This window comes from Coturnix japonica, chromosome 7, assembly GCF_001577835.2.
Source record: "Coturnix japonica isolate 7356 chromosome 7, Coturnix japonica 2.1, whole genome shotgun sequence".
Lineage (NCBI taxonomy): Eukaryota > Metazoa > Chordata > Aves > Galliformes > Phasianidae > Coturnix > Coturnix japonica.
In genome coordinates, this window is record NC_029522.1 from 32,801,732 (window position 1) to 32,829,247 (window position 27,516).

A 27,516-nucleotide genomic window follows, 5' to 3' on the forward strand; every position below is an offset into this window, starting at 1 on the left:
CTGACAGTGAGGCAGTTTAAGTAAATCAGATACCTGTTCAGAGCTATCTAAGCCTCAGGAACCTCCAGTATCTTTATGGTCTGACAAGCCCTACAATGTCCTCATCATTAGGTGGGCACAGAAAGTCCCAAGACCTGACTGTGCGGCGTCTGTCACCCGGGCTACCAGAGTATGCAAGTTCAACAGGAGCAATTTCTAACAGCAGCAGATTTTCCCCCCACCACATTATGCTTGGCAAGTGGCCTGAGACAGATGCACACTTGCTTCTTAATTAGTTAGCTCTTTCCTTCCTATCTAGCGAGTTCTCCTGGTAGCTTCCACAGCAGAGTGGCTGTAGGAAAGGCAGGGAGCACGGCGACTTGTGACCCTTGGAGCCGTGCAAAGTGTACTTGAATTATGACAGTAAAAGACATCCCAACCTGATATGGGAGCGAGAGATTCCCTCTGCACTGGGGCACCTCTGGGGTCAAACACTCAAAGCCTTTTATGAATGAATCCCCAACTGTACAGATAAGAAGGGATTAAAAAAAGATTTCATCCACAATGTGAGATCTCAGGGTTGGCTGTGTAGAAGCTATTTGGGCTCTGAAGCAATTAAAGTCTTATGTGATTTAGAAGAAATTTCTGCATCCCGGGAAGACTTTTTACACAGTTTCTCACAATGCCAGGGACTGCAGGGCTGCCTGAGCAGAAGGTGCTGCACTCTCCTGGCTTGGCCTGCAGCCCCTGAAGCTGTAGAGATCAAGGCTCACCTCTCTGCACTACTTGTTACAGAGCAGCATTTTCCATCAGTGCGTGCTGATGATCTGAGGGAAAAATGGCATTGCTTCTGAGATGGAGCTTTCATCTTTATTTGCATTTAACAAGATCACAGATTTATCTAGCAGCACCAAAAAGCCCCTATTTTTACAGCTTAGCTATTATAAAGAAAAACAGAACAAAACAAGCAGAAGTTCAATAATGATATAGGGCATATGTGTATAGGCAGAAAATGGAAGAGGAGTTTTAATTTAGGCACTTTCTACCCTAACACATCTCATGTCTGTGACATCCCATCCCACCTCTTCCCTACACATCTGCCCAGCTTCCTTAAGAACTATGGACTCATAGAATCATAGACTGGCTTAGGTTGGAGCAACCTTAGGGATCATCCAGTTCCAGCCCCCTGACATGGGCAGGGTTACCATCTGCTAAATCAGGCTGTCCGGAGCTTCATCCAACCTGGGCATTTAGGATGGCATTTGGTATATTATTTGAGAAACTGACAACCTATGTTCTAGGGAAAGTATTTTCAAAGAGATAGGCGTTCCCTGAGATAACCGAGTACCCTTCTTGCTGCTAGTATCTGGTCTTCTACTTGGCAGAAGAAACAGATTAAGAAAACTGAAAGAGTTTGCTATGTCAGCAGCTGCTCTGTTCCAGATAGTGGAAGAAATGCTTTGCCTTCCCTCTTGCTTTCTTATGCCCTATCCAGCAATCACAGAGGACGAGTAACTCATAGCATCTACTCCATCAACACTTGTGCTTATTCTACCCAAGCCAAAGCCCCAGTAGTTGACATGTTGTCTGGAGATAATACACTCCCAGATGGACTCTCAAGCATGGCTGAGTCTTTGTTCCTGTTCCAAAGGGATCCTGAAGATGACAAAGCACATGGGGTAGGAGAATTCTCATCCAAACAACTCACCAGGTCTCAGTTCAACTTCTTGTGGTTCAGGGGGAGTGCTCAGCTGTCCAGGCAGGGAAATGTTCTGATTTCGAAACCCTTTCTCTTTTTTCTCCTTCATTTGGAAAATGAGAAAAATATAAAAGCAAGTTATTAATAAAACATCTGTTATGCCCACAGGACAGAGGTCCTTCCACACTGTTCAGATGGCATGTTTATTGTTGTGATGTCTTTCTTTTCTTTGACTATGCACAGAACCCTGAAATCCTTTTACATTTTTAATAAGATTATTTCTTTTTTTTCAATCTACTGCAAGAAAACTACATTTGCAATATGGATAATGCTCTCTAAAACTGCAGCATCAGAGTGAAAGCATTACCAGTGTTCTTAGCTATCTTCACTTCATAATGATACTGTGTGAAAAAGTACAGTACCTGAGTCCTTGAAAGGTTCTTGTATTTTCTATCTCAGAGCATGTTTGTTTAAGGTGTCTGCCTTATCTTTCAGTTTTCATGATGGAGGTGAGGCTTGTTGTAAGGAGAAAAGGAAATTTGGTTTGATTTCCTATAAACAATACTTGGGAAACCTGGAACAAACAATGTTACGGCATGACTTTCTGAACCTGGGTGTCTCATGGAGCCAGGCAGTTTTCAGCTCTATGTTCTTGTGGCAGGATATGTCCTAGGTGACAAAAGGGTTTAGATTATTAGGACATAAACTGTCATCACCTGGACTGATAGGAAATTGCCATTAGACATCAGCTCAACAGAGTAGCACCTGTAGGAGGTGAGCAGTGGTGCACACATACAGGGGAGGTTTGCTTGGTCGGATACATCCCTAGGGTGTACTGGATGCAGAGCACATGGTCTATGTGCCACATTAGACATACAAAAGTGCTACTATTTCTTTGGGAAGGCTGCAGCCTCCCTCAGCTGCCCCTGCTCCCAGGGGTGAGATATAGGAGATCTGCTGCTGGGAACACCCTCCATCCTGCCCTCCCTCCTCTTGCTGTTTGCCAGGGCTGTGGGTAGCCAGTGTAATGCTATCAATGGGGATTCAAAGCAGGGAACAGCAGAGATAAGCACAGAACCAGCAGCACTGAAATGGTGCATGGTCAGACCAGAAGCACAACTCAGGTCCCCAAACTCCCTTGTGAACCTGACCCATGGGCAGTTCAGTTCTTCAGTGCAGAGAAGTTAAATGCAAACAAGAAGCTTGATTCTTTTACAGGGTGAAAAGAGATGATAATGAAAATACTAAGGATTCTTTCACCTTGAATAGTTAAGATTTTTTTATTTCTCTTTTTCTTGTTTCTTTCTTTCTTTTTTTTTTTTTTTTTTTTTTTTCCCAAGAGGGCAGAGTAGATACACAGAGCATCCAGTGAAAGACAAAGCAAGTTACAAGAGGTGTGGCAGATCTTCCATGCGAGGGAAGCTTAAATTGATTAAGAGACAAATGAGAGGTGATATGTTAGTGGTATATAGGATAGTGAATTGCCAGAAGAGGTCAGCCAGGCGATCCTATTTAGCCTTTCCCATAAATCAAGAGCAAGTGGAGTGCCATACAATAATGCTAAAAGCTAATGAATTTAAAAGTGATACAAGTAAAATATTTTCTTACATGGTGCATAATTAACCTGGGAAATTCATCAGATACCATTAAGACAAAGAGCCCAGCAGGATTAAAAATGGATAGTAAGTGACAGAAACTACATACGGACAGAAATGTACAAGGGATATTTATCTATTTACGTACTCAAAACCATTTGCTGCCTGGGGTTGCAAAGAAACATCCCCTGTGGGAAAGCAAGACATAACGATTGAGCTCCTTGCATCTTTCTCAGTGCAGTGGGCAGGCTGGAGCTGAGTAATGGGTTGGTGGAGCTGCTTTCAATACAGTCAATATGGTCACTGTCACGTTTTCCAGTGCAGAGGGAGTGCACATGTCCAGCTACCCAAAAATGCAGTCAGAATAAAGGTTTTGAGCTTCTTTTAAAGCATCTCAGCTTTGAGCATACATAGAAATTATTAGTGGGGATATGGTCAGATCTGGGAGATAAAAGGAGTGGCTATGAAACTTATGGACAGGAGCTGAGCACAGGCATTGTATTTTGACACAGGCAGAGGAGAACCATATGAAATTTATGAGTCTGCTTTTTATTAACTGAAATGTGCTCTAAAATGGCTCTAAAATGGCAGTGTGTTGTGGGTAATTAATTGGCATGCATTCTGAACTTTTGTAGTGTTTTATGACCTCTCAAACATTAAAGAAAGCTGTCAGCTTCTACTGAAGGCGTAGGCTACTGCCCCAGGTTTTACATGGTGCATGTAGCTTTTTGGAAGTGCATGGCCAGGCTGTATTGTGGTAGGATGGTGGCTTCCTTCAGTTCTCTATTAGGTCTTACAAGGATAAGGAAAAACAGGGAATAGATTCTTGTATAATTTCAGCTACCTTTGGATGTATGCAATTGTCTCGTTCTAAAGCTACATGCGGTATATTTGTACAGCAATCATACCATAAATTCTTTCATTATAATACCTTGTGGTGAATTGGCACAAGAAAGCAATCACAGCTTCAGCAGCACCCTATAAGCATTCCCTCAGTGAACCCTTGTAATACTGTAATGGGATGGGAAGTACTGTGATAATAGCAAGATGGCAAAGTCTCTGGTTATAGCAGATGTGAGCAAGCCCAAATAAAGCCCCCACAGACATAAAAGAGCTACTTATCATTGGAGGGCCTCAGGAAGGCAGGGATCTCCAGCAAAAGATAACCTTGCCTCCACTGACAAACCTTAAAAGAGGTCTGGGAAGGGGTGGATCCTGGCTCCAGCCCTTTGGATCTCCCTTGGGCTTGACTTTCAGCCTCTGTTGAGATTTGACCATATAAAATCTATGTCTGATTACAGCAGTGATTGTGGTCCTAACTTCTTGCTTTCAAGTTTTCTACTGAACTGTACTGATGATACTGATTATTCCACCTCATGATTTTTTAGCCAAGCTTCCTGAGCATTTTGGTCTGAATGGAAGGCTCTGACTGTAGCAACATGGGGTATTTATGAAAATGGACCTGCACTGTGATTGGCCTAACAGAGAATTAAAGAGCTATCTATTAAGATGCACGTTGATCTCACTTTCTGTCTGTGGATATACAAATACATATATACACACATACACATATACATATGTATGTGTATATGTAAATAAAGAGAGATGAGAATGAGTTCAGGGCTGTTTACTGGTATTCTTCTAGCTCAGCAAAATCAGGCTGTGCCGTCATTGCTGAGAAATTCTGTTTCTCAGTTGAACCGCTTGAGTCAAAACTGACATTATTTCTTACGAAAGCTTAAGTTTCAATCAATCAATAAATTCATTTACTTATATAAATGAGAAATAATCCTTTCGGTTCTATTACAGATCTCCTCCCGATGTTGTCTTTTAGTGTGTAAATCCAAGTTATTAGGACAGCTGGTTTTTTTCACACCACTTTGAGTAAGAGCTACTTGTTATATGGAGCAGATGCAGTTAAACATGGGGATTCTTGGGCAAATTGCACTACTGCATTTCAGCCTTATTTTTTTCTGATCATTTGCTAATAGGAATGGTAGCTTCTTGCTTAAATTGTGATTTTTCTCAAACTGAAGCCTAATCCTGAAATCAAGTCCTCTGCAACTTTAATTCTGACACACAATAGATCTTGTGCAAAACATTTACTCAATCATAGTGGATATTACTATAATAAACAGCTGGAGGAGCAATGCAGTGGTGATACGTGCCCAGTCCGTTGCTCATACTGGATAGAGGTCAGACTTAGACATGTTTAGGATTTGGAAATGGATGCGTGTAGCCTTCTGGCCTGAAGGGCTGATGGCAGGAGCCATGAGGCTGGCTCTTTGACTTATACTAACAGCTGAGGCAGTGATTTTCCCCCAGTGTTAATGTAGGCATTAAAGGAATCGGGGAGAAGATGAGGATTTGGGAGACTTGAGCAGCTCGGTGGCAAGGCATGCTTGTTCCTTTCCATTGTCTGGATGGGGAAGCACAGACATCTGCTATATGCACTGGATGTACAGGCTCCTCTGATGAGCCTCACTTGTGTCTCAGAACTGGCTACCCACAGATCAAACTTCTAGATTTAATGAAGCATTTAACAGGGAAGTCACCACATTTGAAAAGAATTTACACAGATACCCTTCAAAACAGAAAAAGGGCTTGTGTGTCCTAAAGTCTGCTTGTATTTTATTTTTTTAAAGCCTAACCAAACCAGTTGATCTCATAAAAAAGCGGGTTCATCTCACAAGCCATTTCTTGCTTATAAAAATGGGAAAAGAGGAGTCTCCATGCTCCAAAGAAAGCTTAAAAGAAGATTAATTAATTAATTAAGAATCTTTTCTTCTGAGTGCAACAGAATCCAAGTAACAAGTGAACTTTTCATTTCCAGTAATAGCAGAAATTACCTCAATAGCATGATTGTGAGCACCCGTGGGGCCATAATGTGAATGGTCTTTATTAAGGCATAGACTGAACTTCTGACTATCTTTCTTTCAGTCATTTCCACAGGCTATAAACAGCGCCTGGCTTGTTGCTATTAAAAGAGTCTAAAGATGACGATGCTGAAAAGCATTACTGTTTAAGTACTGAAGGCTCAACATTAACATGAAAAATATTTTCTTGAAAGTAAAGTGTATTTGGGTTCTTCAGAAAGTTCGAGTTTCCTTCGGAAATGTTTATGTGGAATTCTTGTGATATATTGGGACAGGTTCTTAGTTTTATATTTTTCATTCTAATTGCTGATCATTACCCCTCAGCTTTGCTCAACTGCAGACCATAGGATGTCAGAAAACATCTCGGGGCCAGTGGGTTCAAACACTTCTTATGTTTACTTGGTGTTATTTTCTGCCCATGTTACTACCTGATGAAAGAGCCCGGTCCTGGTTAACGATCAGCCCTCATTATATAGATATCTTTACCACAAACGACTGCTCTGTGGAGCAATATATCCTGTATAACACAGTATTTTGTAAAATGACGCTAAGTAAAAAATAGAGTAATCCGTGATCTGCCAAGGTGATACTGAAGACATATCTCTTGTGTGCAGCAGACCTATGCATTAATCCTATGTTTTGGGGTCTTTAATTGCTTTAAATATTTGCTTCTAGATCTGTGTTTCACACATCTTATTTACATGGTTTATTTTTCATTTTGTGAACAAATCGATAACCAGACAGACTCTTTACCACACTGGATTAGTTTTATTTATTCTCTTTGAACTTGATTAAAAAGCTGTCAAACATAAGTCTACATTTTATCAGCAGAATACTTTTACAAAACAGGGTAGGAGATGTGTATAGCTGGAAACATACATTTCAAAATGAAACAATATTTGATATATTCTAGACAGTTACCCTTTTGTTTATCCATGACAACTGAAACTAACCATCAAATGCATAAATTGATTCAAGTCTAGCCAAGTAATCCTAAGGGCATATGAAAAGGCTTTTTTTTAAAGGTCTTTCTAGATGAATTTAATGTAGTTCACCAATAAAGCATCCTCAGGAGCACAATACAAGTGCTACAGAACATGAGATAGCTGGGGAAAGCGGGCAGCTGTACAGTGTGATGAAGAATCAAAATGGATGTTACATTAAAATGAACAGTCATGCAACGTCTTCATTTCATGTACTGCACTGCAGTAAAAACACCAAAGTTCTGATTTCAGTTGTATTTTTTGAGGCACTGTTATGCAAATTGCGAGACTGTGTTTTGTTGGCTTTTTCTTTTTTTTAGTAACTTATTTAAATGTATTAGATTCAATCCTTTTTTCAGTTTGTGGTGTAGGGGAATTGATAATTCATCATGTATTTAACTTTCAATCCATATCAAAGGGAAAGGTAAATTATACTCAAATTCCCTATAAGCTATGCAGTATCTGTTTTAATTTGTTACGTTTGATATACATATTTATTCCATTTCTCACCAATCTCCTCAATTACTCTTTGTCTTTCTGTGCCATTGCATATGTTGGTAAACAGCATTTTCTATGGTCCTCGGCCATATGCTGTATGCTCAGCTTGCAAAAAACTGACACTTGGAGTGCTAGCATAATGAAACTCTCAAAGGGTTAATGCGGAATACATATAGGCAAATGTTGACAATATTTTTTATTCCAATGTTTGAAAATTAAACACAAAATCATCATTAAGTTTTCACAAAACGAGGCATCTGTCACTTGAAAGAAAAAGAAATATTTCAGAAATATGTTTACAGAAATGTAAAAATATTAGACATCAAGACAGATGTGAACGTTTTCAATAACAGGCCCTGTCTGTCAGTCTTCCTCGGAGCCGAAGATCTTGCTGTACTCACTCAGCATAAGTTCAACTATCTGATTTTGGTACAGCATGTGGACTGCCATGTTCCCTGTCTCCTTTTCAGGTCTAAGGAGTGTTGGTCCAAACACAATTCCTAAGCTTTGTGTTGACATAAGATTCACGGATTCCTTGGCTGCTATCCTGTTGACGAAAGGAAATAATTGGTTAAAAAACAGGGATGTCAAAGGAATCGCTGTTGCATTCAAAGTATACAGAGGCACTTTCCTCTTTCGCTCACTCTCCTACTGGGGATGTTTATCTGGTTGAGTTATTGAAAAGGAAGAAAAGAGGGAGAGAAGTGACAACTTCTGCCAATCTGACAAGTAATGAAAGGTGATTTAGCCACGAGATGTGTGTGGAATGGAGAGCTAAAGACCAACTTAGGATTCACTTATATCAGTGCAAGATTTTCTGCTGCTTTCTCGTGAATGCCAATTATTTCAGGTGTATGTTGTAAGGGAATAACTTCTGGGCTTGTACATTTAGATACTGAAAATAGAGGTTGCCCTTTCTGTTAAGATAATCAAGCAGTGTTAATGGTAACAGTTTTGGTGGCTTCAGGGAAAAGTCTCCTTGCTTCTTGAAGCACTGAAAGAGTCGGGAAAACATAAAAGGGCCCTTAATATAACGCTCATATGAAACACATTCCTTCAGCTAATTTAAATCCAATAAAGTTAGTATGCTCAGAAATGGATTGTGAAATTTATATAACTAAAAAGACTTTTGCGTGCCTTATCCTGACACAAAATTTCTTAAGAGACACTGAGACCACATACCTTAATGGGATGGCTTAGAAAATAATGGTAAGGATTATAACCTTTGATATCTTTATTACCCACAAATTACGAGAGGGGGACCATTATTATTAAAAGTTGATCTTTTGTCTGTATTAAGACTTAATATTCTTGTGAAATGACATTAAGGATTGAGAAGCCCAGACTAAGAACAATATAGGTTTAATGGATGGAGTTTAGGTAGGCAGTTTTGCATAAATCTCTGCAGCGGTGAGTGTGGACTAAGTAAAAATCCATTTCCTTTCAACCTCCAGAATATCTAACATATCCTAGGCTGGAAAGACTAGTAAGTGAATACACATATATTACAAATAAATCACATCATAGCTTTACAGGGAGTATGAACTAAATGTAACTTTAATGTGTAAATGTTTGAATTTACAAATGCTTCCCTAACCTGTTAGCTTTAACTTAAATACTCCAAGCGCACTTCTGAAGCCAAGTTCTACTTTTATTCATCTCTTCCTACTTGTCACTCATTTACCTTTTTAAAATCCAGACGGCAATTTAAAAATCATCACAGCTATCTCTGCTTTGCTCTGCCTATTGCTGAATTTTCAGCCACCTAAACTATAAGTGAAAGAAACTTCATTAGATGTGGGTTCAGGTACTTGGTGCACGGCACAGCATAAAGCATCTTCTTGTGGATTTCTGCCAGTCTTGTCATTTACCACATTCCTTGAACACTGATGCTCGTGGATTTTTCCACATTTAAACAAGAAACATTACTTAGTTCTGCCTCATGCTTTTAACTGTGGTGTCCATTGCACAAAAACACTCTCCATATGGCGCTAATCAGATCGGCTTAATTATTAGTTGCTTAAAATATAGCATCTTTATTATAAATTAAAAACAAAATAAAGAAAAGAAAAAAGTATGCTTCCTCTGTGGTAAGATTAACATATCATCACTTAGGAGTCCAAAAAGTCTCAGAAGTTAGTAGTTTTGTTGCCAAACGGCTGCGTGGGTTTCTGATGGACGTCACACATATTTATCACAATTTAAAACGTTTGTAACGAGTGAAAAAGTTTTCCTGAATACCACTTATGCAGATGGATGTATAAGGAGCTTAAGTGTTCCCCGTGAGAAGTACTTGTTTCCACTGAACTTATTACAGGCTAGATGTTGGAAAACTTATGCAGTATTTTCAGATGACGCATTCATAGACAGGAATGGGGGGGTTCACCAGGGAAAAATCATACTGAGAAGGTGGCAATGCCAAGGAATCTGCTATCTGGTTTGTTTTATCGATATGAAGCATGAAAACATCCACATATGTAGGAAGCCTCTAGAACCAACGTTAGTAAAATAATTATTGTGTGGATTAGACCTCTTGAAAATTCTTGACGTTTTCTGTCTCTTCTTGCAATTGCACTTATTTTGATGATCTTAATAACTAAATATATAACTACATATATATAAATATAGATATATACAAAAGCCAAGCAAAAAGGAATACTTATCAGGAAAGTTTGAGTAGTTAAATGATTTGTGGCAAAATACAGATGCTGGAAAGAAAGAAGGAGGAATTTAATCCAGACTGAAGAAAATAAATATGACTTTGGGACCAAATTGCCTATTTACCGATGAAATTCCATAACTGCTGTTTTTTCCTCCATCCACCAAAAAATTAAGAAATAAAAAAATTGAAGCAAAACAAAACCAAATATACTCAATTAAAACAGTTACTGTAGCTGCCAAGTGAAATTCAGTTAAGAAAAACCTTTAAAAAATGGGCAAGAGTTCCATTTTTTGGCACAAAAGATAAAAGAGCAGAGACAGCAATACACAGTTTGCAACATAAAAAATGAAAGGAAATGACAGACCTATGTCTTGTCAAGCCCAAATGAAAGGAGCAATGATCTGTCAATTTAAGATTATTTTAGAAACAATCTATAATCCAGTGCTATGGATATCAGAACTGTATCAAGAAATTACAGGGCGTTATGGTGTGCAAGACTTTTTCCCCCCCAAATAAGTGAGCTGAATTCTTAATATCAAGAATGATGTTGGTCCTTAAATATTACAAGCCAGGAAACAGAAAGTACAGAACTCATTATTAATAGTAATGAAATTAATGATGTATTGAAACAGCAGAAGTGTCTGATAGGAGGACTTTAGTGTCAGTGGCAGATATATAAGCAAGAATATTTAGAATTTATGCTTTGGCTGTTGCCAAGGCAACTGTGAGCTGGAAAGCGTGTGACTGAGAACAGGGCAACCCTACAACTGAGAGGGTCATTGTATGGTGAGTTTGGCTTTCTACTTTCATTAAACCTACACCTTTCAAACTGCCTAAATAAAATTGTTATTAATTTTGACATTCGGAAAGCACACTAGATTATTACTTCAAACAAGCTAGGTGTTAGGAAATGTTCTTCATCCATTTCTGCACCGTAGAAATGACTGAGGAGGAGAAAGCATTTCAACAGTGACTGATTCCTCACCATTTTAATGTTCTTACTGCACATAAATAAACAGATAAGTCAGTGTGATTAGGGAGGAAAATCCCATTTGGAAAGGAGCTGTCGTAATGTAAGCTGAAAAGTGGGAGTAGAGCTGCCCTTTGCTAGCTGAGATGGGAATGGTTCCCTCCAACTTAGTACTCCTTTACTGTTCTAAATTATATTTAAGGGTAAATTTTCAATAGGATCAAAGATCCTACAGCTCTTCCATGAACTAGAAATATTGCCTATGATTAAGGGCAGCACTAACAAAATGAGGGTGATTCCTAATTCTGAGAAAAATACTGAGAGTCATAAAGAGTCATCTGGTAAATACTATGGACCAGAATGACAGGTATAGGAAATTAAATTCTCTGAAGCCAGCAAATGACTAAGGGATAAAAGTAGGTTTTCTTACAAGAACCTTGTCCATCAGCATTCTGCACAATATTCTATTTAACTAGTGAAGTCACTGCCACGAGGGATCAAAACCAAGATGTGAATGGAGGCCAAGAAAGACTACAGATACCTGGTTATATAGAATACTTTCCAGAAAGGAAAGAACACGTATTTATGACATCCATTCTCTTGGTATAACAGCTAACTCTACAGGATCAAGAATGGATTGCCCCTTTCTGTGGATTTTGTATCTTTTCTGAATTGTGCTATCAACAACCAGCCCGATGGTTTTAGCTGCAAATTCCTGTTTTGCCTCATCGGGTCAGTTTGCATGTTCCTTTGATTTACTTTACCAATAATTATCCTCAAATTATCCAATATTGGTTTCCTATACCTAGTCAGAGATACGCAAATACGATGTTTTATCTTCAGAGCTCTGTCCTGGGGATGCTTCAGCTGCCTTGTCAGCTGAGTTCACTCACCTCAAATATCGCTGCCTGAACAGACCTTATCACCACATGTTGATGGGATAGTTTTCATGTAGTAGTTGTCTGATTTTTCATATTGCAGAGCTCATGATACAATTTGAACATGTAAAAATCTGACTTTTACAATGAACAACATTCAACTCAGTGTTTTATGCTCTTCTCCATCTCAAAAGCTGGTTCACGGGTTTAAAAAAAACCAACAAAACAGGTATTACATACTTTTTGCTTTAGTGACAAGACATTTGGGGAAGAAATCATCCAAGCTTGAAATAAAATCTTTATTGAAAGCAATTCTATATCCATGCCAGTCAGATGCTTTGTATGATCAGAAGAGACATCCCTGGGGAAAGCTCGGCACAGTAGACAGGGTTGATTACTTGGACCTCCTGTCAGTTCTTAACTCACTGAAAATGGCTGAGGCATTCAGCACAACTTTGTTTCCTTTATTTGGAAGTAAAGTTAATATACTTACCTTAACTGTGCCAAATGTACTGGAAAATAACCTGATAATAAAACGTACCATCCTACTAAGTGATAATGTCTGTGTGTGTATAAGCACATTTTGGCTGGGCTTATGCAGATGGGTTTTTCAGTGTTAAAAAGGAAGCGTGAGTATAAAACAATGCGCAGATAAAGTACCAGGTTTCTTCTGGGTGTATTTCCTTTTCATGTGTGTCCTGTTACATGCTCTTCTGAGATACAAAATATTACTGCAACGTCATTTTCTAATGTAAAGTTAGGTCAGTTTAGCTATAGTGGTTGTTCTTAATTCAGAACTTAAGTGCTTTTGGGGACTAGAAAGACAACCGAACTACAAAATTTGGCCACTGACAGTCATCCTAAAACGCAAGCAACAATAGGTGTTCTTTTATAATTGGTCCTTGCAGAGATAACCATTACCCAAGGGAACTCTGTTGCTAGCTTAGCACAGACAGCAAAGTATACCCACCATGCGCGTGGCCTGCGCGGTACTTAACCCATCTTGAGAGACTTACTGAAATAATTGGTGGCTAAGTGAGCCTCTGAAGCCATAAGCTCTACTTATGTAAACTGTTCAATTCATTGCACCGCAATGTAGATAAAATTAAAATTTAGCCATAAATTGGGATTCTTGATATTTTATGAATGCAAACTAAACCTCATTATTATTTATGTCCTGGCTTTATGGATGATTTGCTCAGTTGTATTATAGTGGTATTCACCAGCTGATGAAGCTAAGTAAAAGCAAACATTACCAGTTGAATCCCTAGCTTGTTGTTTGTGAAATCTGTATGGCTTGTTATGTACTGGGTGGGGGGAGGGAGGAGGGCTTGTCTGTGTAGCTGTATAACCTGAGGCTTGTGCTTATTGCCCAAATGCTATTGCACAAAACGGTGACTTCCCTTTACATGAGATTTCTTCTGCAACAAGCATAATTAAAGCGGAGATCACAGTGGACTAATAGTTTCAAGCTACCTTCTTCTGGCAGTGCAAAATGCCAAAGTACTGTTTCATTTACAGGTTAAATTTGAAACAATAGCTATGTGTGGTAATAGAGAAACCAGGTCATGGTGTACGATGCATTACAAGAGGGGTCAGAAATGGTTCAGACATACTTAAAGAGCTTTCTTTCACTGAAAATAGCCTCAATGGCTTCTGGCCTACAGAAACTCCATAGGCTTCCCATGCTCTGCAGCTGTGGGTTTGTATTACATTTCTTTGGGAAAAAATCCCTTCTCCTCAGTTGCACTGGGGCAAAAGAATGAGCCCTTGATGCAGTCTTCTTCTGCAGACTAAACTTTAGAGCTGACCAGTGTGTGGCTATATATAGGATCTGGACAGCTGACAGGGACCTGGAGAAGAACAGGCTTCCTCAGAGGATCCCCTGCTTTCCTTACAGCATGAGCCCTGCCAGGACAGACTGCCCTGGAGTCCAGCCCAAAATGAAAATAAGCTCTGAAGATCAGTTCACAGCTGGTGGAAGAAACTCCAAAAAGATGAAGAAAAGCATTTATTCTGGCTTACTCTAGTTTAATGAGAAAACGGCTTTAAAAAAAGCTGTTTTCACTGTTGAGTGAACTCTGCTACCTGTGTGACATCCACTCTGGGAGCATGTGTGCTCTTACTTCTGCCCACACCCCTGGTATCTGCCTTATGTCAAATGGAGCCTAAAACCACACATCCTCCTGCCTGCCTTGTATGGCTCCATTAGGGAGCTTGGGGAAGTGGGAATCACAGGTCTGATGTGTTCTCCAGTTGTGTGCTAATCAATAATTGCATCTTGCCACTATGTGGGAAGTTCTGGGAACAGAAAACTGTCCCACCATTGCCACGCTAACAGATGCACTCATTACAAGTTAGAATCTCATGCCAGGGATTCTACCATCTCATGAGCTTAGTACTGTGTCATGTGCTGATCAAGTTCATGTCTTGATGAGGTGCCTGCCTTTTCCCCAAAGGGCCATAACTCAGATCTGCTCTAGCAAACAAGCCTGTGAGAGTGCAGTAGTTCTTACACCACAAAGCTAAATGTCTTTGGGCGTCCTATCCCAGCTTTTGATTTAGGCAGAGACTTGGGTCCTGCTCCTCCAAATCATCTTGTGTCAAATGAATGGATTTTGACTTATATAAGTAATGTCTTTTCACATGATCTTCCTTCGTACTGCGAATGTTCCAGGTCTCCCTTTTGGAACTGACCCAACTGAGGGACTTGTTAAGATCTCCTTTTATGAGTTCACACTGCCCTCTCAGTTTGTCTTGGTTTGTAACATTTCGTGACTGAATGCACGCTTGTTCTGACTAATGCTTGCAAGACTGCAGAGAGGAGGAGATCTGGCTAGCCTGTGCTATCACAGTGCAAGTTGCCACCAAGCCTGGCACTTGCTGTTTGGAGACAGCCACTTCCAAAGAGTCAGCTGGTGACCATGAGCTTCCATAAGGAGCACCTCAAACTCCTCTTGCTGCAGCTCCACTCACAATTCTTTTTTGTCCTCTCTAACACCCATGTAGCAGCATATGTATCTCAAGCAACAGTAAGCTCCGCTCTAAAGCCTCACTGACTCTGCAAGCACAAGTCAGCCAAGGAGAAGGAACAGGAGAGAACAAAACCACCCATGGTAGATGTAAGGCAGATACTAATGCACGTAGGTGTCTGGATAGTAGTGTGACTACATAGAATAATATATGTTCAGATAAGAGGTATAACGCACAGAATCCTTTACTGTATTTTTGGCTGGTGAGGTAACTTCTCTATTTCTTTTTTTTTGTTTGTTTGTTTTAAATTCTGATAATTTTCTGCAGAATAACTGGCATATTGTAAACCCCAACCTTTCAGAGGTCCCGGATCTACATGCTTTTGAGGCCTGTGTAGCTCAAAAAGCAACAGATGATAGTCTGATATGAATAAAGCTTTAACTTCTTACACAGCTTATTTTTCAAAAAATAAAAAAAAATCAAGAATATCTTAAGCTACATTTCCTTCTAACATTAAAAATAAAAAGCAGTTAATAACAATCTCCCTTAAATCAAGAATTATAAATATAGAACCTTTATCATCAGCACAGCACATCCAAAAATGTCTTTGTAAGATAAATCAAATTATATGAGTTAATTGATTCCAGGCAACATCAGCAACTGCAGGTGGAAACTGAATAACAGGATGTTTATTAATGAAGGACTATTAATCAAAATTGACAATATCAATTCCAGTTTCTTTTATTTGAATTCTACCTGCAAAATCCATGGAGATACTTGCCGAATGTTTAAATAATAATTTTAAAGCAAAGAAAACGCTAGCACTTGGGATTTTAGCTTTAGATGTAGGGCTATTTGTTTAAACAGTGAAAGGATATCCTAAATCCAATTTGACAGGCAATGCCAAAGATGCCAGTGGTAATTAATTAGCACTTAATTTAGACCACAGAACAACAGGATATGGAATTGGTGCTCAGTGCCATTTCCCCTTAGGCTTCATCTCATGAGGGTCAGGAGTATGCCTGTTGCATTGAAGGTCAGTAAATAAATTGGGGGAACACATTGACGCTGGACTTTTCATGATAGATATCCTTCACCCTTATTACTGCCTCTGGCTATCACTGATGAGAAAAGGGCTGTGATTGTTCTGTGAAGAACACTGTGCACAAGGCTGAGCCGAGCAAGGTAATGCCTGAACTCATGCCTTGTGCATTGATGGTGCTGGATGCTCTCCATGGATCGAGAGCTCTGTCAACTTTGTGTTGGGCTGGAAATAAACTTTAACTGTAGCAAAGAAAGCCTGAGGAACGCTGACAGGCGAGAAAATTCACTAAAAAGCAGTCCTTAAGCCTGCTAGATTTTTGAGCTCAGCTTTAGATTAAGCATAATTAAAATCAATGCAAAATTTTAAAGTGAGGTTAGAAAGTAGGTCAGCGAGGGAAAAAAACCATTTCCTTATTATCCTCTTGTCTTTGTCTTATTAATATTTGCTATTCCTCCATAAAGAAAAAGTCTCTTAATAAAGTCAGATTAATGATTCTAGCAGTATTTTTCTGATGGGGACACTGACGCTTTAACATACAGTGCTCAGTAGTGGACAAACAGAAAATACACTGCAAAAACAAAGCAGAGACACAAAAAAAAACCAAAACCTATGGAGCCTTATTCACAGATGCACATAAATTGCATTGCTTGGTTCAGAGTTAGTAGCAAGAAAAACTAAAGGATGATGAGAACTAGTATGATAGTATCTTGTCTCCTCCCAGTAAATTCAGTCCCTCTGCCAGCCAGCACCGTGCACTTCTACCAGAATTCTCTACCCTTCTTTCTATAGAGCAGCTCAAGTGGAAGAGTGCCTGCAAACCATAACTGTACTCTACTAGCACAATTTTATAAGCCTCGTTCCCTGGCAGAGCTGTTTGTGTTACTACATTAAGAAAACACTGAGTTAGATAGAAAGTCAGTGCTCAGAAAAGTTATTTTGGAAGCCTCTAGTTAACAGTTATTTTAACTTTGCTTGCTTAATCACACCCTTTGCTGCATCTCTCTTGACAGTGATTGAACTTCTGATTCCCATGAAAGCCACCGACAAACCTCCCACCGACCAGGAGTAGAATGGAATCCAAATTCCTCTTTATATAATATTACATTTCTCAGTTGGGATGATATCTACTTTTACTGAGTGGAAATATTGTTTTTGACTATGTTCAATCTACAACCTCTTGCAGCCTTCAATTATAGCACTGCTCTGCTACAGTAATCCAGTTGACAGTACAAGCTCAGCCCTGACAGGTTTACTTTCTGACTTACAGCTCTGAAGTGACAACTGGTTGGAATTTTGAATGGCGATGCTAAACTTTAGCCAGTCTGCTCAGAAATTCATCTTTTCTGGAGAGCCCAGAGCCTCTTGTGCCAAACTTAGCTGTGTTTTGCTCACAGCACATTGTTTTTGTCCAGCGTCAGGAACAAATTATTCAGTTTTGTGAGACAACCAGTGTTTTGGTGTTGAAACTGGAGAATGTGGCAAAGAATTCCACAAAAGTCAGGGAGCAAACTTTCGCCGATAGTTTCCTTTTCTGTGAGGTCTTAAATATGCAATTACTTCATGAATTGCTCTGTTTCCTGTCCTTTTAAATCTGCAGAGCCCTCTGAATATTGGCCTATTAATTGTCCTTAATCTAAAACCTACTCTTTTTACACACTATCACCATCTTGTTCTTTGAAATAAAGTCTTCCTGACCCAGTGCTTTGCCCAGTAGAGATGATTTTATATGGGATCTGACCTCAACCAGGATTCCTACTCGTTCATGTTCAGTTCTGAGCTCTCCACAAGCTACGAGTGCAACATATATGCATTGCATTTGTATCAGATTTGAAAGATGCTTTAACATGCCTCCCAGCATCACGATTGTTTCAGCACTGATATTGAACATGAGTTGGAGGAATATATCTCTTAAATGCACTAGTGAGTATGTGCTGTGAGTCTTTGATTTCTTTAAACTTATTTACATTTTACTAGCCCTTGAGCAATGAATTTACTATGTCAGCATTGTCTTTTCTACTTACACTTTGTCTGTCTTGTCCACTCACCTTAGCTTGATGTTTATTTTTTGTGCACGTGTATAGTCCACTGCACTAAATGCATGAACTGCCTGGAGTGCAGGATTTTCCATATATTGTTTCTTTTTAAGATGCACCCTTTGTAGTACAGTACGTTTTGTGATATGTCCTAGCTTTAAACTGGCTTTTGCTTTTCTTATTTGTCCAATTTTATGTCAAACATTCTTTCACATGCATATTATTTGTAGATGACTGCTGAAATAACTACCTTACACACTTTATCAAAGTCCTTAGTTCTCTATGTAGACAGCTCTGCCTCTGTCAATTGTTTTTCTTTTACCTTCAAAGCTCTTATAATACTGTTATACTCTTATTCTGTTGTACTTTTATACTGTTCGCTTCAAATGGTCAGACTTGGAGTTATCTGCTTCTGTCTGACCCTGCCCAAAGTCCAAAGTTAGAAAAGCTGGTGAGGATACATACAACTCACTTGTGCTCACTCGGTACAACCCACTTGGCACTCATAACTCACTTGAACTTCATAGGTATAGCACAAGGTCACAACATTTTTGGAAGACCTACTATGTTGTTGATGTAAATACTAATCCTTTGGAGTACAATGGTTAGTGTGACAGTAATCTATAAGACGTACTCTGAAAGATGCACTCAGTTCTGTTTAATTGAAGATAGTTCTGTGGAATTTAAGATGATATTATGTCTTTGCTTTTTGTAAATCTAGGAGTGCATCTCATGAGAATGCTGCATAGGTTAAAAATAAAAATAAAAATAATACTCAAATTGAGTAGCTGGGACTACGAGCATGTTGCTTACAGATATATATGAAACTTGCCGTTGAGAATGGGCTAGGCTGGGTCCCTTGCATGCCTAGGGAGTCCAAGTGAGATCATGGATAATAGTGATATTACTTGTGTTTATTTGGAAGGGAAGAACACAAAACTCTCCTGGCCACATCCCTGTTCCTCTCTCCTCCTTTCCATGCCAACAAATGTAATGAAGCATTTCTGTGAGGTATTCCCCTTATCCATCCTTCCCTCCTAAGTTTCTCAGCCCCACTCCTGCCCCATGAAGAATCTCCAATGGGGTCTGCCCCAGCTCTCCTCTCCTTGCTCCCCTTCTGCTGTGTGATGGTGACAGGAAGGTGGTACAGAAGCATTCCTGAAGATCACAATAGAGCTCTGGAGAGGATGTGGCCATATCATCTAGTGATGGGGCTGAGATTGGTGGAGAAGCCCTGGCTTAGAAGAAGTGACTAGTGGCATCTTGTGGACCAGGGGATGAGGCAAATAGTCACCAGCTTGGCTGGAGTTAGCCATTCCACAGATTTCTGATTTTACATTGCACCATAATGCATAATGTACAGAAAGATAAATATTTTCCATTCAGCAACATCTTGCTGTATTTTCATCTAAATCTATAATTTTAATTATAAAGTGAACATAACCTGTATCAAATTATGATTTTGTTAACATATTGAACGAGGACAAGAAAAATAAATACCAGATTTTATACTGTACAGACGCATGAAGGTATAGTAAAAAAATCTGGTTTCCTTGACCACATTGTCATAATATGCATATATAACTGCTTATTGAATCCAGGCTGTGTAGACAACAGAAAGAACACTGGCTCCATACCATCACAATGCATGCCCACAACAAAGAGGAGGAAAGAACAGGCTCTTTCATTGTGTGTGTCTAAGTATTACCAACATAAGGGCTAAAAACATTACCTCTGTCTGAAGTGTATCTATATATCCATGCATAAGTTATTAAGTGGGCTCCCTGAGCACAGTTGCTGAAAATATTAATATATTCAAATTATATTCTAGCTACTGCAAAAACAGTAGATCAGACAAATATATTAAAATCTCTTCAGACAAAAGGAGTCATGTTATTTATAAAGTTCCTACCCTCCCTTACTGGAACACAAACCTTCATTGTATATACTATATGAGAATGCAAGATGATCCTTAGATGTCAAAATGTGGCTTCAAGTTTGAATGTAATCATAAAACAGTGATTCTAATGCTTGCCATAAACAAATTGTCACTGGTATTATGTAACTTAGACTATTCACAAAGCATAAAAGAGGGGAAGAATAAAAGGTAGCTGCCAAACACTGTGGGCCCAATCTGATGGTTGTGCCAAATTGTGCTTGCTGACTGGGAACTGCAAACACAGCGTGGAATTCAGATTTGCACTCCCTAGTGCTTGGGCTGTTCCTATGGCTTAAATTAGAGCAAGATAAAGGCTATTTCTTGAGTCAGTGTAGACTGCAAGCAGCAACTAGTGGCTTTTGCAGCCTCCTCTGCTCATTCTTTCCCAGAGGGAAAGTGGGATAAAAGTTCCTATATTGCTGTAGGACATGGTTTTGGATGGAGTGTCAAACTAGAATGCCAAAAAGCACAGCTAGTCGACACAGCAATTCAAAAGCAAACACCTCTCTCAGATCCGGTTTGCTGTCTTGGGCTGTTCATATTAACCAGCACGTGTGGTTCCACCTCATCAGTGTGACACTTTCTTGTGAACTCCAGGAAAGATGGCACAGAAGGGTTGCAACAGAAGAAGGTATATCATGATGTCAGAAGGCCTGGTCTGTGAGCAACAATTAATCAGCCATAGAGACTTTTGCTCAGCTTAGGCTTCAGGATTAATGTATATCTGATATACATAGCTTCAAATCCTGCTAATGGTTGTGTGAAGGCTCTTTATCAGGACAACCAGTGAACAATGTTTTTACCCACCTCCTTTTTATTTCATTTTCCCTCTTCCTTTTAAAAGTAATTTTTTTTTTTTTCCCCCAGCCTGAAATAATTGTTTGAGCAGAGATACTGGTTTAACTCATTATGAATTATTAGTGGAAAAGTAGGTCTCAGAAGTATGTTACATCTGAAATATTTTTCGTCACTTGAACATGTGTCGTCCAGAACTGGCCCTGCTCTACCAAGCACTGGGAACAAACACTTCGCATCCACAGATGCTCCTAATTTGGTGTGGTTTAGAGTGTAATTTAGATCAAACGTATCCATGTAAATGAGTCAGGGTTTCTTAATTAGGTGCCTCTAAAGAAAAAAACTTGGACCACATCAGTAGGTGTGGGTGTGGTGCCCACAGTACTGGAATCTTTCTATAGATGAAGCTTAGTTTAGTTCAGACACACTGTAGGTTTTTCTTTCCTTATTTTTTTCCTTTCTTCTTTCTTTCTTTTTTCTCTCTCACTTTCTTTCTATCCTTCTTTCCTTCTTTTCTAAAGCACAATAATAAATCTGCAGATGGCATAGACATAAAGACACTACTTCAGAGGAGCTGTCTAAAACACTGTCTCTTTGGCAAATGCCTTAAAGTAGGTCATTCTGCAGTGATTTAGGTTTATATTTCATTGCCAGCTTTTTGTTCCCATTACAAGTAGGGTGCATTCCAGTCCACAGATTTCCTCTTCATTTTTCTTCCGATTGGCTTTTATTTACAAGAATTTGCAGATCTTCATAAGAAAATGAATGGCCAATACACTGTTAGAAGTACTAATCACACACTTGACCACAAAAAGAGATGTATGAAGGTGATAGCTTGGAAATGCTGGAATGTAAAGTACCATTCTCTGAGAGAAAAAAAAAACAACAAAAAAAACACGTATTGATTCTCCCAACACAGTGATTGAAATGATTGTTGCATCTTTCCCAAGGAGTGAAAAATAATTTGCTCTGATGTCATTTCAGAAGCGTTATAAAGCAGGGGCATCCATTGCCCTAGTTGCTCAGGTATTTGCTTGTTGTTGTTGTCTTTTATAGTTGTCACTGAAAAGCACGTATTTATGGCTTATGAAAAAAGTAAAAATCAAATAATCAGGGTCTGTTTTCCCATCAAAGTGCTGGGGGATTTACATGCCAAACTCCCACCAGCCTTAATGAATTACCTGCATAAATTCCCTTTCAATCGATAGTAGAATAGATCCTATTGTGTTATATTAATTATTTTACACAGAACACTGACATTTTGGCATTAAAGACTTTTTCTTTTTTAAATTTCAATGCATATCTTAAGAAACTTCAAGCCTATTATTTGTTTTGCAGCCTTATTGTGAGAAAAAAAATCCGGTATCATCAGTCAGAAAACAAACTAAAAGCACTGCAATTTACCCATTGATGGCCTGGTTCTGGACATTAATGTGTTACGGCCCAATCTCTCAAAATAGAAAAAAAAAATAAAGTTGGGGGGGGGGGGGGAAGCCCTTTTTGTAATGAATTGAGCATTTTTAATTTTCACCAACAAAACCAATTGAGTCGAAAAGAACGCTCACCCCAAGCAATATTAAGAGGTTACAAAATCTCATAAATTAACTTTGCCAGTGATATTTTACTGAAGCTTGTGTGAGTGCAAACCAGAAGCAGGGCTCCCACATGGTCTTTATTAAACGAAGAGCACTTAGCAATAACTGGCCTTCCCTGAGATGTGCTGTCCATATGCATGCGTACACCCAGAGTGCGGATATGCATATGGCCATACGCTGGAAGATGCTGAGGGGCTGGGGGAAGCTGGGAGACAGCTGAGAGTGGAAGTGAGAAGTGTTCGCTCTGTAGTCATGGGCAAATGCCCTACTCTCTTCATTCCTCACTTTCTCCATCTACACAACTAGGATAATAAAACTTATTGACCTGAAAAAGGAAGTTCTGAGATTTAATTAATGTTTGAAAAGCTTTCTGAGATCATTTGATACTGAGTAATGTGGAATGAACAATGGGAGCTCTTTGAAACAGGGGTTCTATCTCTTCGTATTTGTGTACTGCACCTCGCACAATGGGCTGTACAGCCACAGAGTCAACCGTATCATAAATATTTAAATTAAAACTATGTTAATTATTTTTATCGTTCTGTTATTTGCTGATACACCAGTTCACTACATTTTGAAGCTTGGTAGAATTGAAAAGTACCAAGCATAATTATTTGTCTGATTGTTATGAAAATCAGGGCTTATATTTTTAAATACGGTCCTGAAAATAGGAAGCTCAGGTGAAAATGCATTTCTAATTCCTCATCATTCTTCTCTTTAAAGCCACTAAGCTGTACTGTGCTCTTTAGGGAATGGGTGAACTTTGCAAAGACTCTTATTTCACATGAAGAAGGACAAGGATTGACTGCAGAAACCTCTGTAACAGACACCTTCCCCCCACAATGTGAACACAAAGAGAATGCATAAAGGTGCTCCAGGAAAACTGGATCTCTTTTTTGCCTGTAATTCAGTAACTATTATTACTCCTATACTGTGCACACTAGGGCTTTGCTGCATGGTGGCTTGTGTCACTAATTAACAAGGCAACTGTTTGGTAGGCTACTACATACTTAAGCAGAGAGAAATAGGCTGCAAGAAGGAATGATACAAAGATGATAACAAAGATGGTGACAGATATTCAAAAGGTTATTTATAAGAAAGGACTCACCAATATGGACACCTTCACTGGGAAATGCTGAGGCAATCTCCGCCAGGGAGCAATCTCCAAGAGATGCTGCCTTGGTGGTGGTCAGCCCTTAAATGAGATCTAGAGGAGGTGGAGTCAAGCTCTACCCCTTCCAGGAGCACAGCTAAATTACTCTCACCTGTGCTCCCACAGCTGACCCGACACTTGCCTCAGCTGATTAATCAGAGGTTCAAGCTGTGATTACCAATTTCCCATACACAGGTTTAACTCCTCTCTCTTCCTGCAGACTGAACCCAAGGAAGCTACAGTAAACAGGACAAGATTTGGCCTTGGTCCAGCTTCTTTGTGAATCTTTTCTATAGCTGAAATGGAGAAAAGCATGTGTGCAGAAAGAGCACATCTTCATATGTATTTTGCTAGAGAGAGATCAGTGTAAAACTTCAAATGTTAGTCAGGGGTGCCTGAGTGTCTCCCTACCCTGACCAACCACCCACTTGCCTTGATGACAGATGATGCTTATTCTGTTCATGTTTCTAGTAGCTCTTCCCTAAGTCTGTAGGAGTAAGGCTCAGCTCTTCTCTTTGTTGCTGTCCTGTGTCTAAAGAGCAAGAGAGTTCCTGAGTTAATTAAATAATTTAGGAAGCATTCCCTGTTTCTCGTGGTTTTGGTTGAGAACTCCTGTCCTCTGCACATGCCTGAATCTGGGCATTTTACTTGAAGTAAAAACTGAATGCCCATCCATGAGTTGGGATGTTCTCCCAAGTTCTCTGAGGTTCCTCAGATATTTGTTGCATAATCCTTCCATTCTTGTTCTTGCTTTCTTCCTTTAAATGACTTTTACCTGTTTCGTTTTTCATCTTCTTCCTTAAAAAAAAAACAACCACACAACTGTCTAGTTTTTAATGTAATCAGTTCTGCCACTTGAAAAAAAGGGTTCTTCTGAGGCTAGATTTAGTATGTAAGTCTGCTTGAAACTGCTGATATAACACATAGTTTACTGAGTGAAAATCACATATGTTTGCTACATCTTTCCTACACCAACTAAAAAAAAAAAAAAAAGAAAGAAAGAAAGAAAGAAGTTTGCAGACATCCCCTACTTAGTATTACCATACTTTAACTTCATTTTCTGATTTACCCTCAGAATTCTGGGTATGGCTGCTGGACTTGTCATCACATTGTCATCACTTCCTGCTGTGCAGGCTATTGTGGGCTTATTTCTATGCAAGGCTCTTTTTTTTTTATTCCAATCTTTAATAGGTAGAAATAAGTCTGTTTAGTTGCATGCAGCTTGTGAAAGCCAATGCCTTGCAGAATAAAGCTGTTGCAAGCTTTGAGGGTTGTGTGTGTGCTTGAGTTGTTCAGGTTGGGTGCTTTCTCTTACCAGAGAGCTATGGGCATGGGGGAAGGCTGTTTTTCAAAACAGATAAACCATGAATCTTGCAATACTGAATACTTTTGTTAGTCAGTTTATTGGTTAGTGGGAATGTCTTGGGTAATTAATTCTACTCTTGATGAGGAGCTTATGTCCAAGATGCCTACAAACAGTTACTAGGGATGAATGAGGTGGGGGGAAGGCAGTCAGGAAAGAAATCACCATTCTGTCTCTGAAAGGGCAAAAAGCCCAAATGGCATCGGAAAATGTCTTGCTGTGCTGTATATTATACAGGAAAAAGGGAGAAAAATAATAATAATAATAATAAAGGAGCTTGGATTCAAAGGTGAATCAAAAGGAATTGGCTTCTGCCTGGACAAGGCAGCCAGATAGGCCACAGTAACAGATCCACGTGACAGACCAAGAGGCAACTGCAGAGCTCCCCTGACAACTCGCCTGAAGTGCCTGCCAAGGAGGCAGATGCTGCTGCTGGAAGAATATCTTCCACAGTTGGGCATCTGGGTTCAGTGCTTCCCACGTAAGGGAGAGCGATGGTTGCATCAGGCTGGCCCTGTCTTCCCATTTAATTATTTCCACATCCATTTTATACTTTTGTAAATAACATGTATTATCCTGTTTTGTGCAGGAGAATAATAAGCAAGGCGAGGGTTTTTGCCTGCAGTGCATCCCTTTGCAGAGGTGCCCACATGGATGCATAAGGGCAGACTCCAGCTTGGCTGCCCTGTGCTCCAGCCTGGTCAGATGTGAGACAGCTCAGGCTTGGGAGCCGCAGAGCTGCCTCGCGGTGGCACGGAGCTCAACCTAATAAGCAGAGCAGGCTGAGATTCATTAATTTAACATTAATAAGCACAGCTTATTAGCTCAGGCACAGTGATGTGTAATGCAGGCACACAGCTCCTGGAGCAGAGCTGTGGCCTGTGCGCCAGCTCAGAGTGCAGCCCACAGGGCTCAGCCAGGCGCCCGCAGCCACCACCTCCCCTCCTGCCTCTCTCACTGGGAGAGAGAGGGTCTGGGGCTCTGTGCAGGGGATTCTGTGCAAAAATACCCCCAACCTTCTCTAGGCTTTTCACTTACGCTGCTGCTTTATGTGGAGTCTTATAAAAGCTCCTGGTGCCTCGGTTTCCCAAGAGGTGTGTGATAGCTGCTGTAAAAATAGGTTAGGTGCTGATCTCAGAATGCTGCGGGATCCTTAAAGAGGGAAAAGTCCTTCTGACTCACCTGAATTATAACTGTGAGAGCAAGTTATTGCTCATAATATTGTCCTATTGGGCAGGGATGGATCGTTCTCTGTTCACATCTGTGCACAGAGACACTGCAAGGTTTTTGCATCATCTCATGCCCTGTGTATGCCTGCAAAATAGGAGCAGAATGGTCTGTCGCTTTTATCTGGTAGCTGTGGTTAACTCACTCTGTCTGGGAGTGAAAACCACTTGTAAATAAGGAACAGGTAAGAGCTGAGTCCTGAAGAAGTGTGACTGTTTTCACAAATGCATGGAACATAAGCGGACGGACTATATACACCAGGTAAATACTGGCTTCATACACAACACTGTGACTTCTTGCAACTTCCAAAGGGTTGGTTTAAGAAAGACATATAGAACTGATGTTAATCCCTGCTGCCAGACTTTTCTCTCATACTCTCATCAGCTGCTTTGTCTGGGTTTCTAAGGAAGGATCCATCTGAAGTGCATTTACATGTGCTTAATCTGGACTGCTTCTGCAGACTGAAGCAATGGAGAATAAGACCATATTGTAGCCTTGCTGTAATCTGTAATTCAGGATAAACACAGCATTCTGGGCTACGGTTTCATTCTCACACTGAACACCCACGTGCCACAGAGACAGCGTAGCTGAGGCCCTTCAACTTCTCCCATTAGAAACCCCTTGAAGCTGAGTACCACCTTGAGCAAGAACTACTGTCTGCACAAGCAAATACAGAGACTGCAGTAATATGCCTCAAATTAAACAAGTTTACTCAGTTTTTTTTCCAAATATTTGGCAATTAAAACTTCCTCTGATTTAATAATACAAACAACTTGCCACTAATAATAATCATAGAATCCTAGAATCACAATGTTGGAAAGGACCTACAAGAGCATCTAGTCCAACCATCCTCCCATTACCGTAGATACAGCAAACCACTACACCATATCTCGTAGCTATAATGCATGTATGTTTCTATATTCTCATATATAGAGCCATGGGGCCATTGTGACTTGTCATTCTTAATTATAAATTCAAGGGAACATTTCTGCTTTTCCCTATTTTTTGGTGTTTAAAATATCTATTCTGCTACTACTTCCATATTGACAGGGAAAAGTCCTCTCCTTCCCTGGGGGCATAGGAGACTGGCCTTCTTTTGAGAGACTTAGGAGATCCCACCCATAATGCTCTGATGGCTTAAATAATACGTCTTTCTACCCTACATCACTGTGTGACTTTATTGCATTGGTATACACTCCTAGAAACAGTCAAGCCATATACTGCGAATATATGCATGATGAAATACTGGTGAT

The 27,516-nt window shown here is 39.7% G+C and overlaps 1 protein-coding gene across 1 annotated transcript in view; it reads right to left on the reverse strand.

The window, feature by feature from the left end:
* Positions 1–6,897: 6,897 nt before the first annotated feature.
* ARHGAP15 (Rho GTPase activating protein 15) overlaps positions 6,898–27,516 on the reverse strand; it is a 337,309-nt gene continuing 316,690 nt past the window's right edge. Inside the window, exon 23 of the mRNA XM_032445704.1 lies at positions 6,898–8,177. Coding sequence (XP_032301595.1) covers positions 7,994–8,177 — 184 coding nt within the window. The 3' untranslated portion in view covers positions 6,898–7,993. The remainder of the gene's footprint in view (positions 8,178–27,516) is intronic.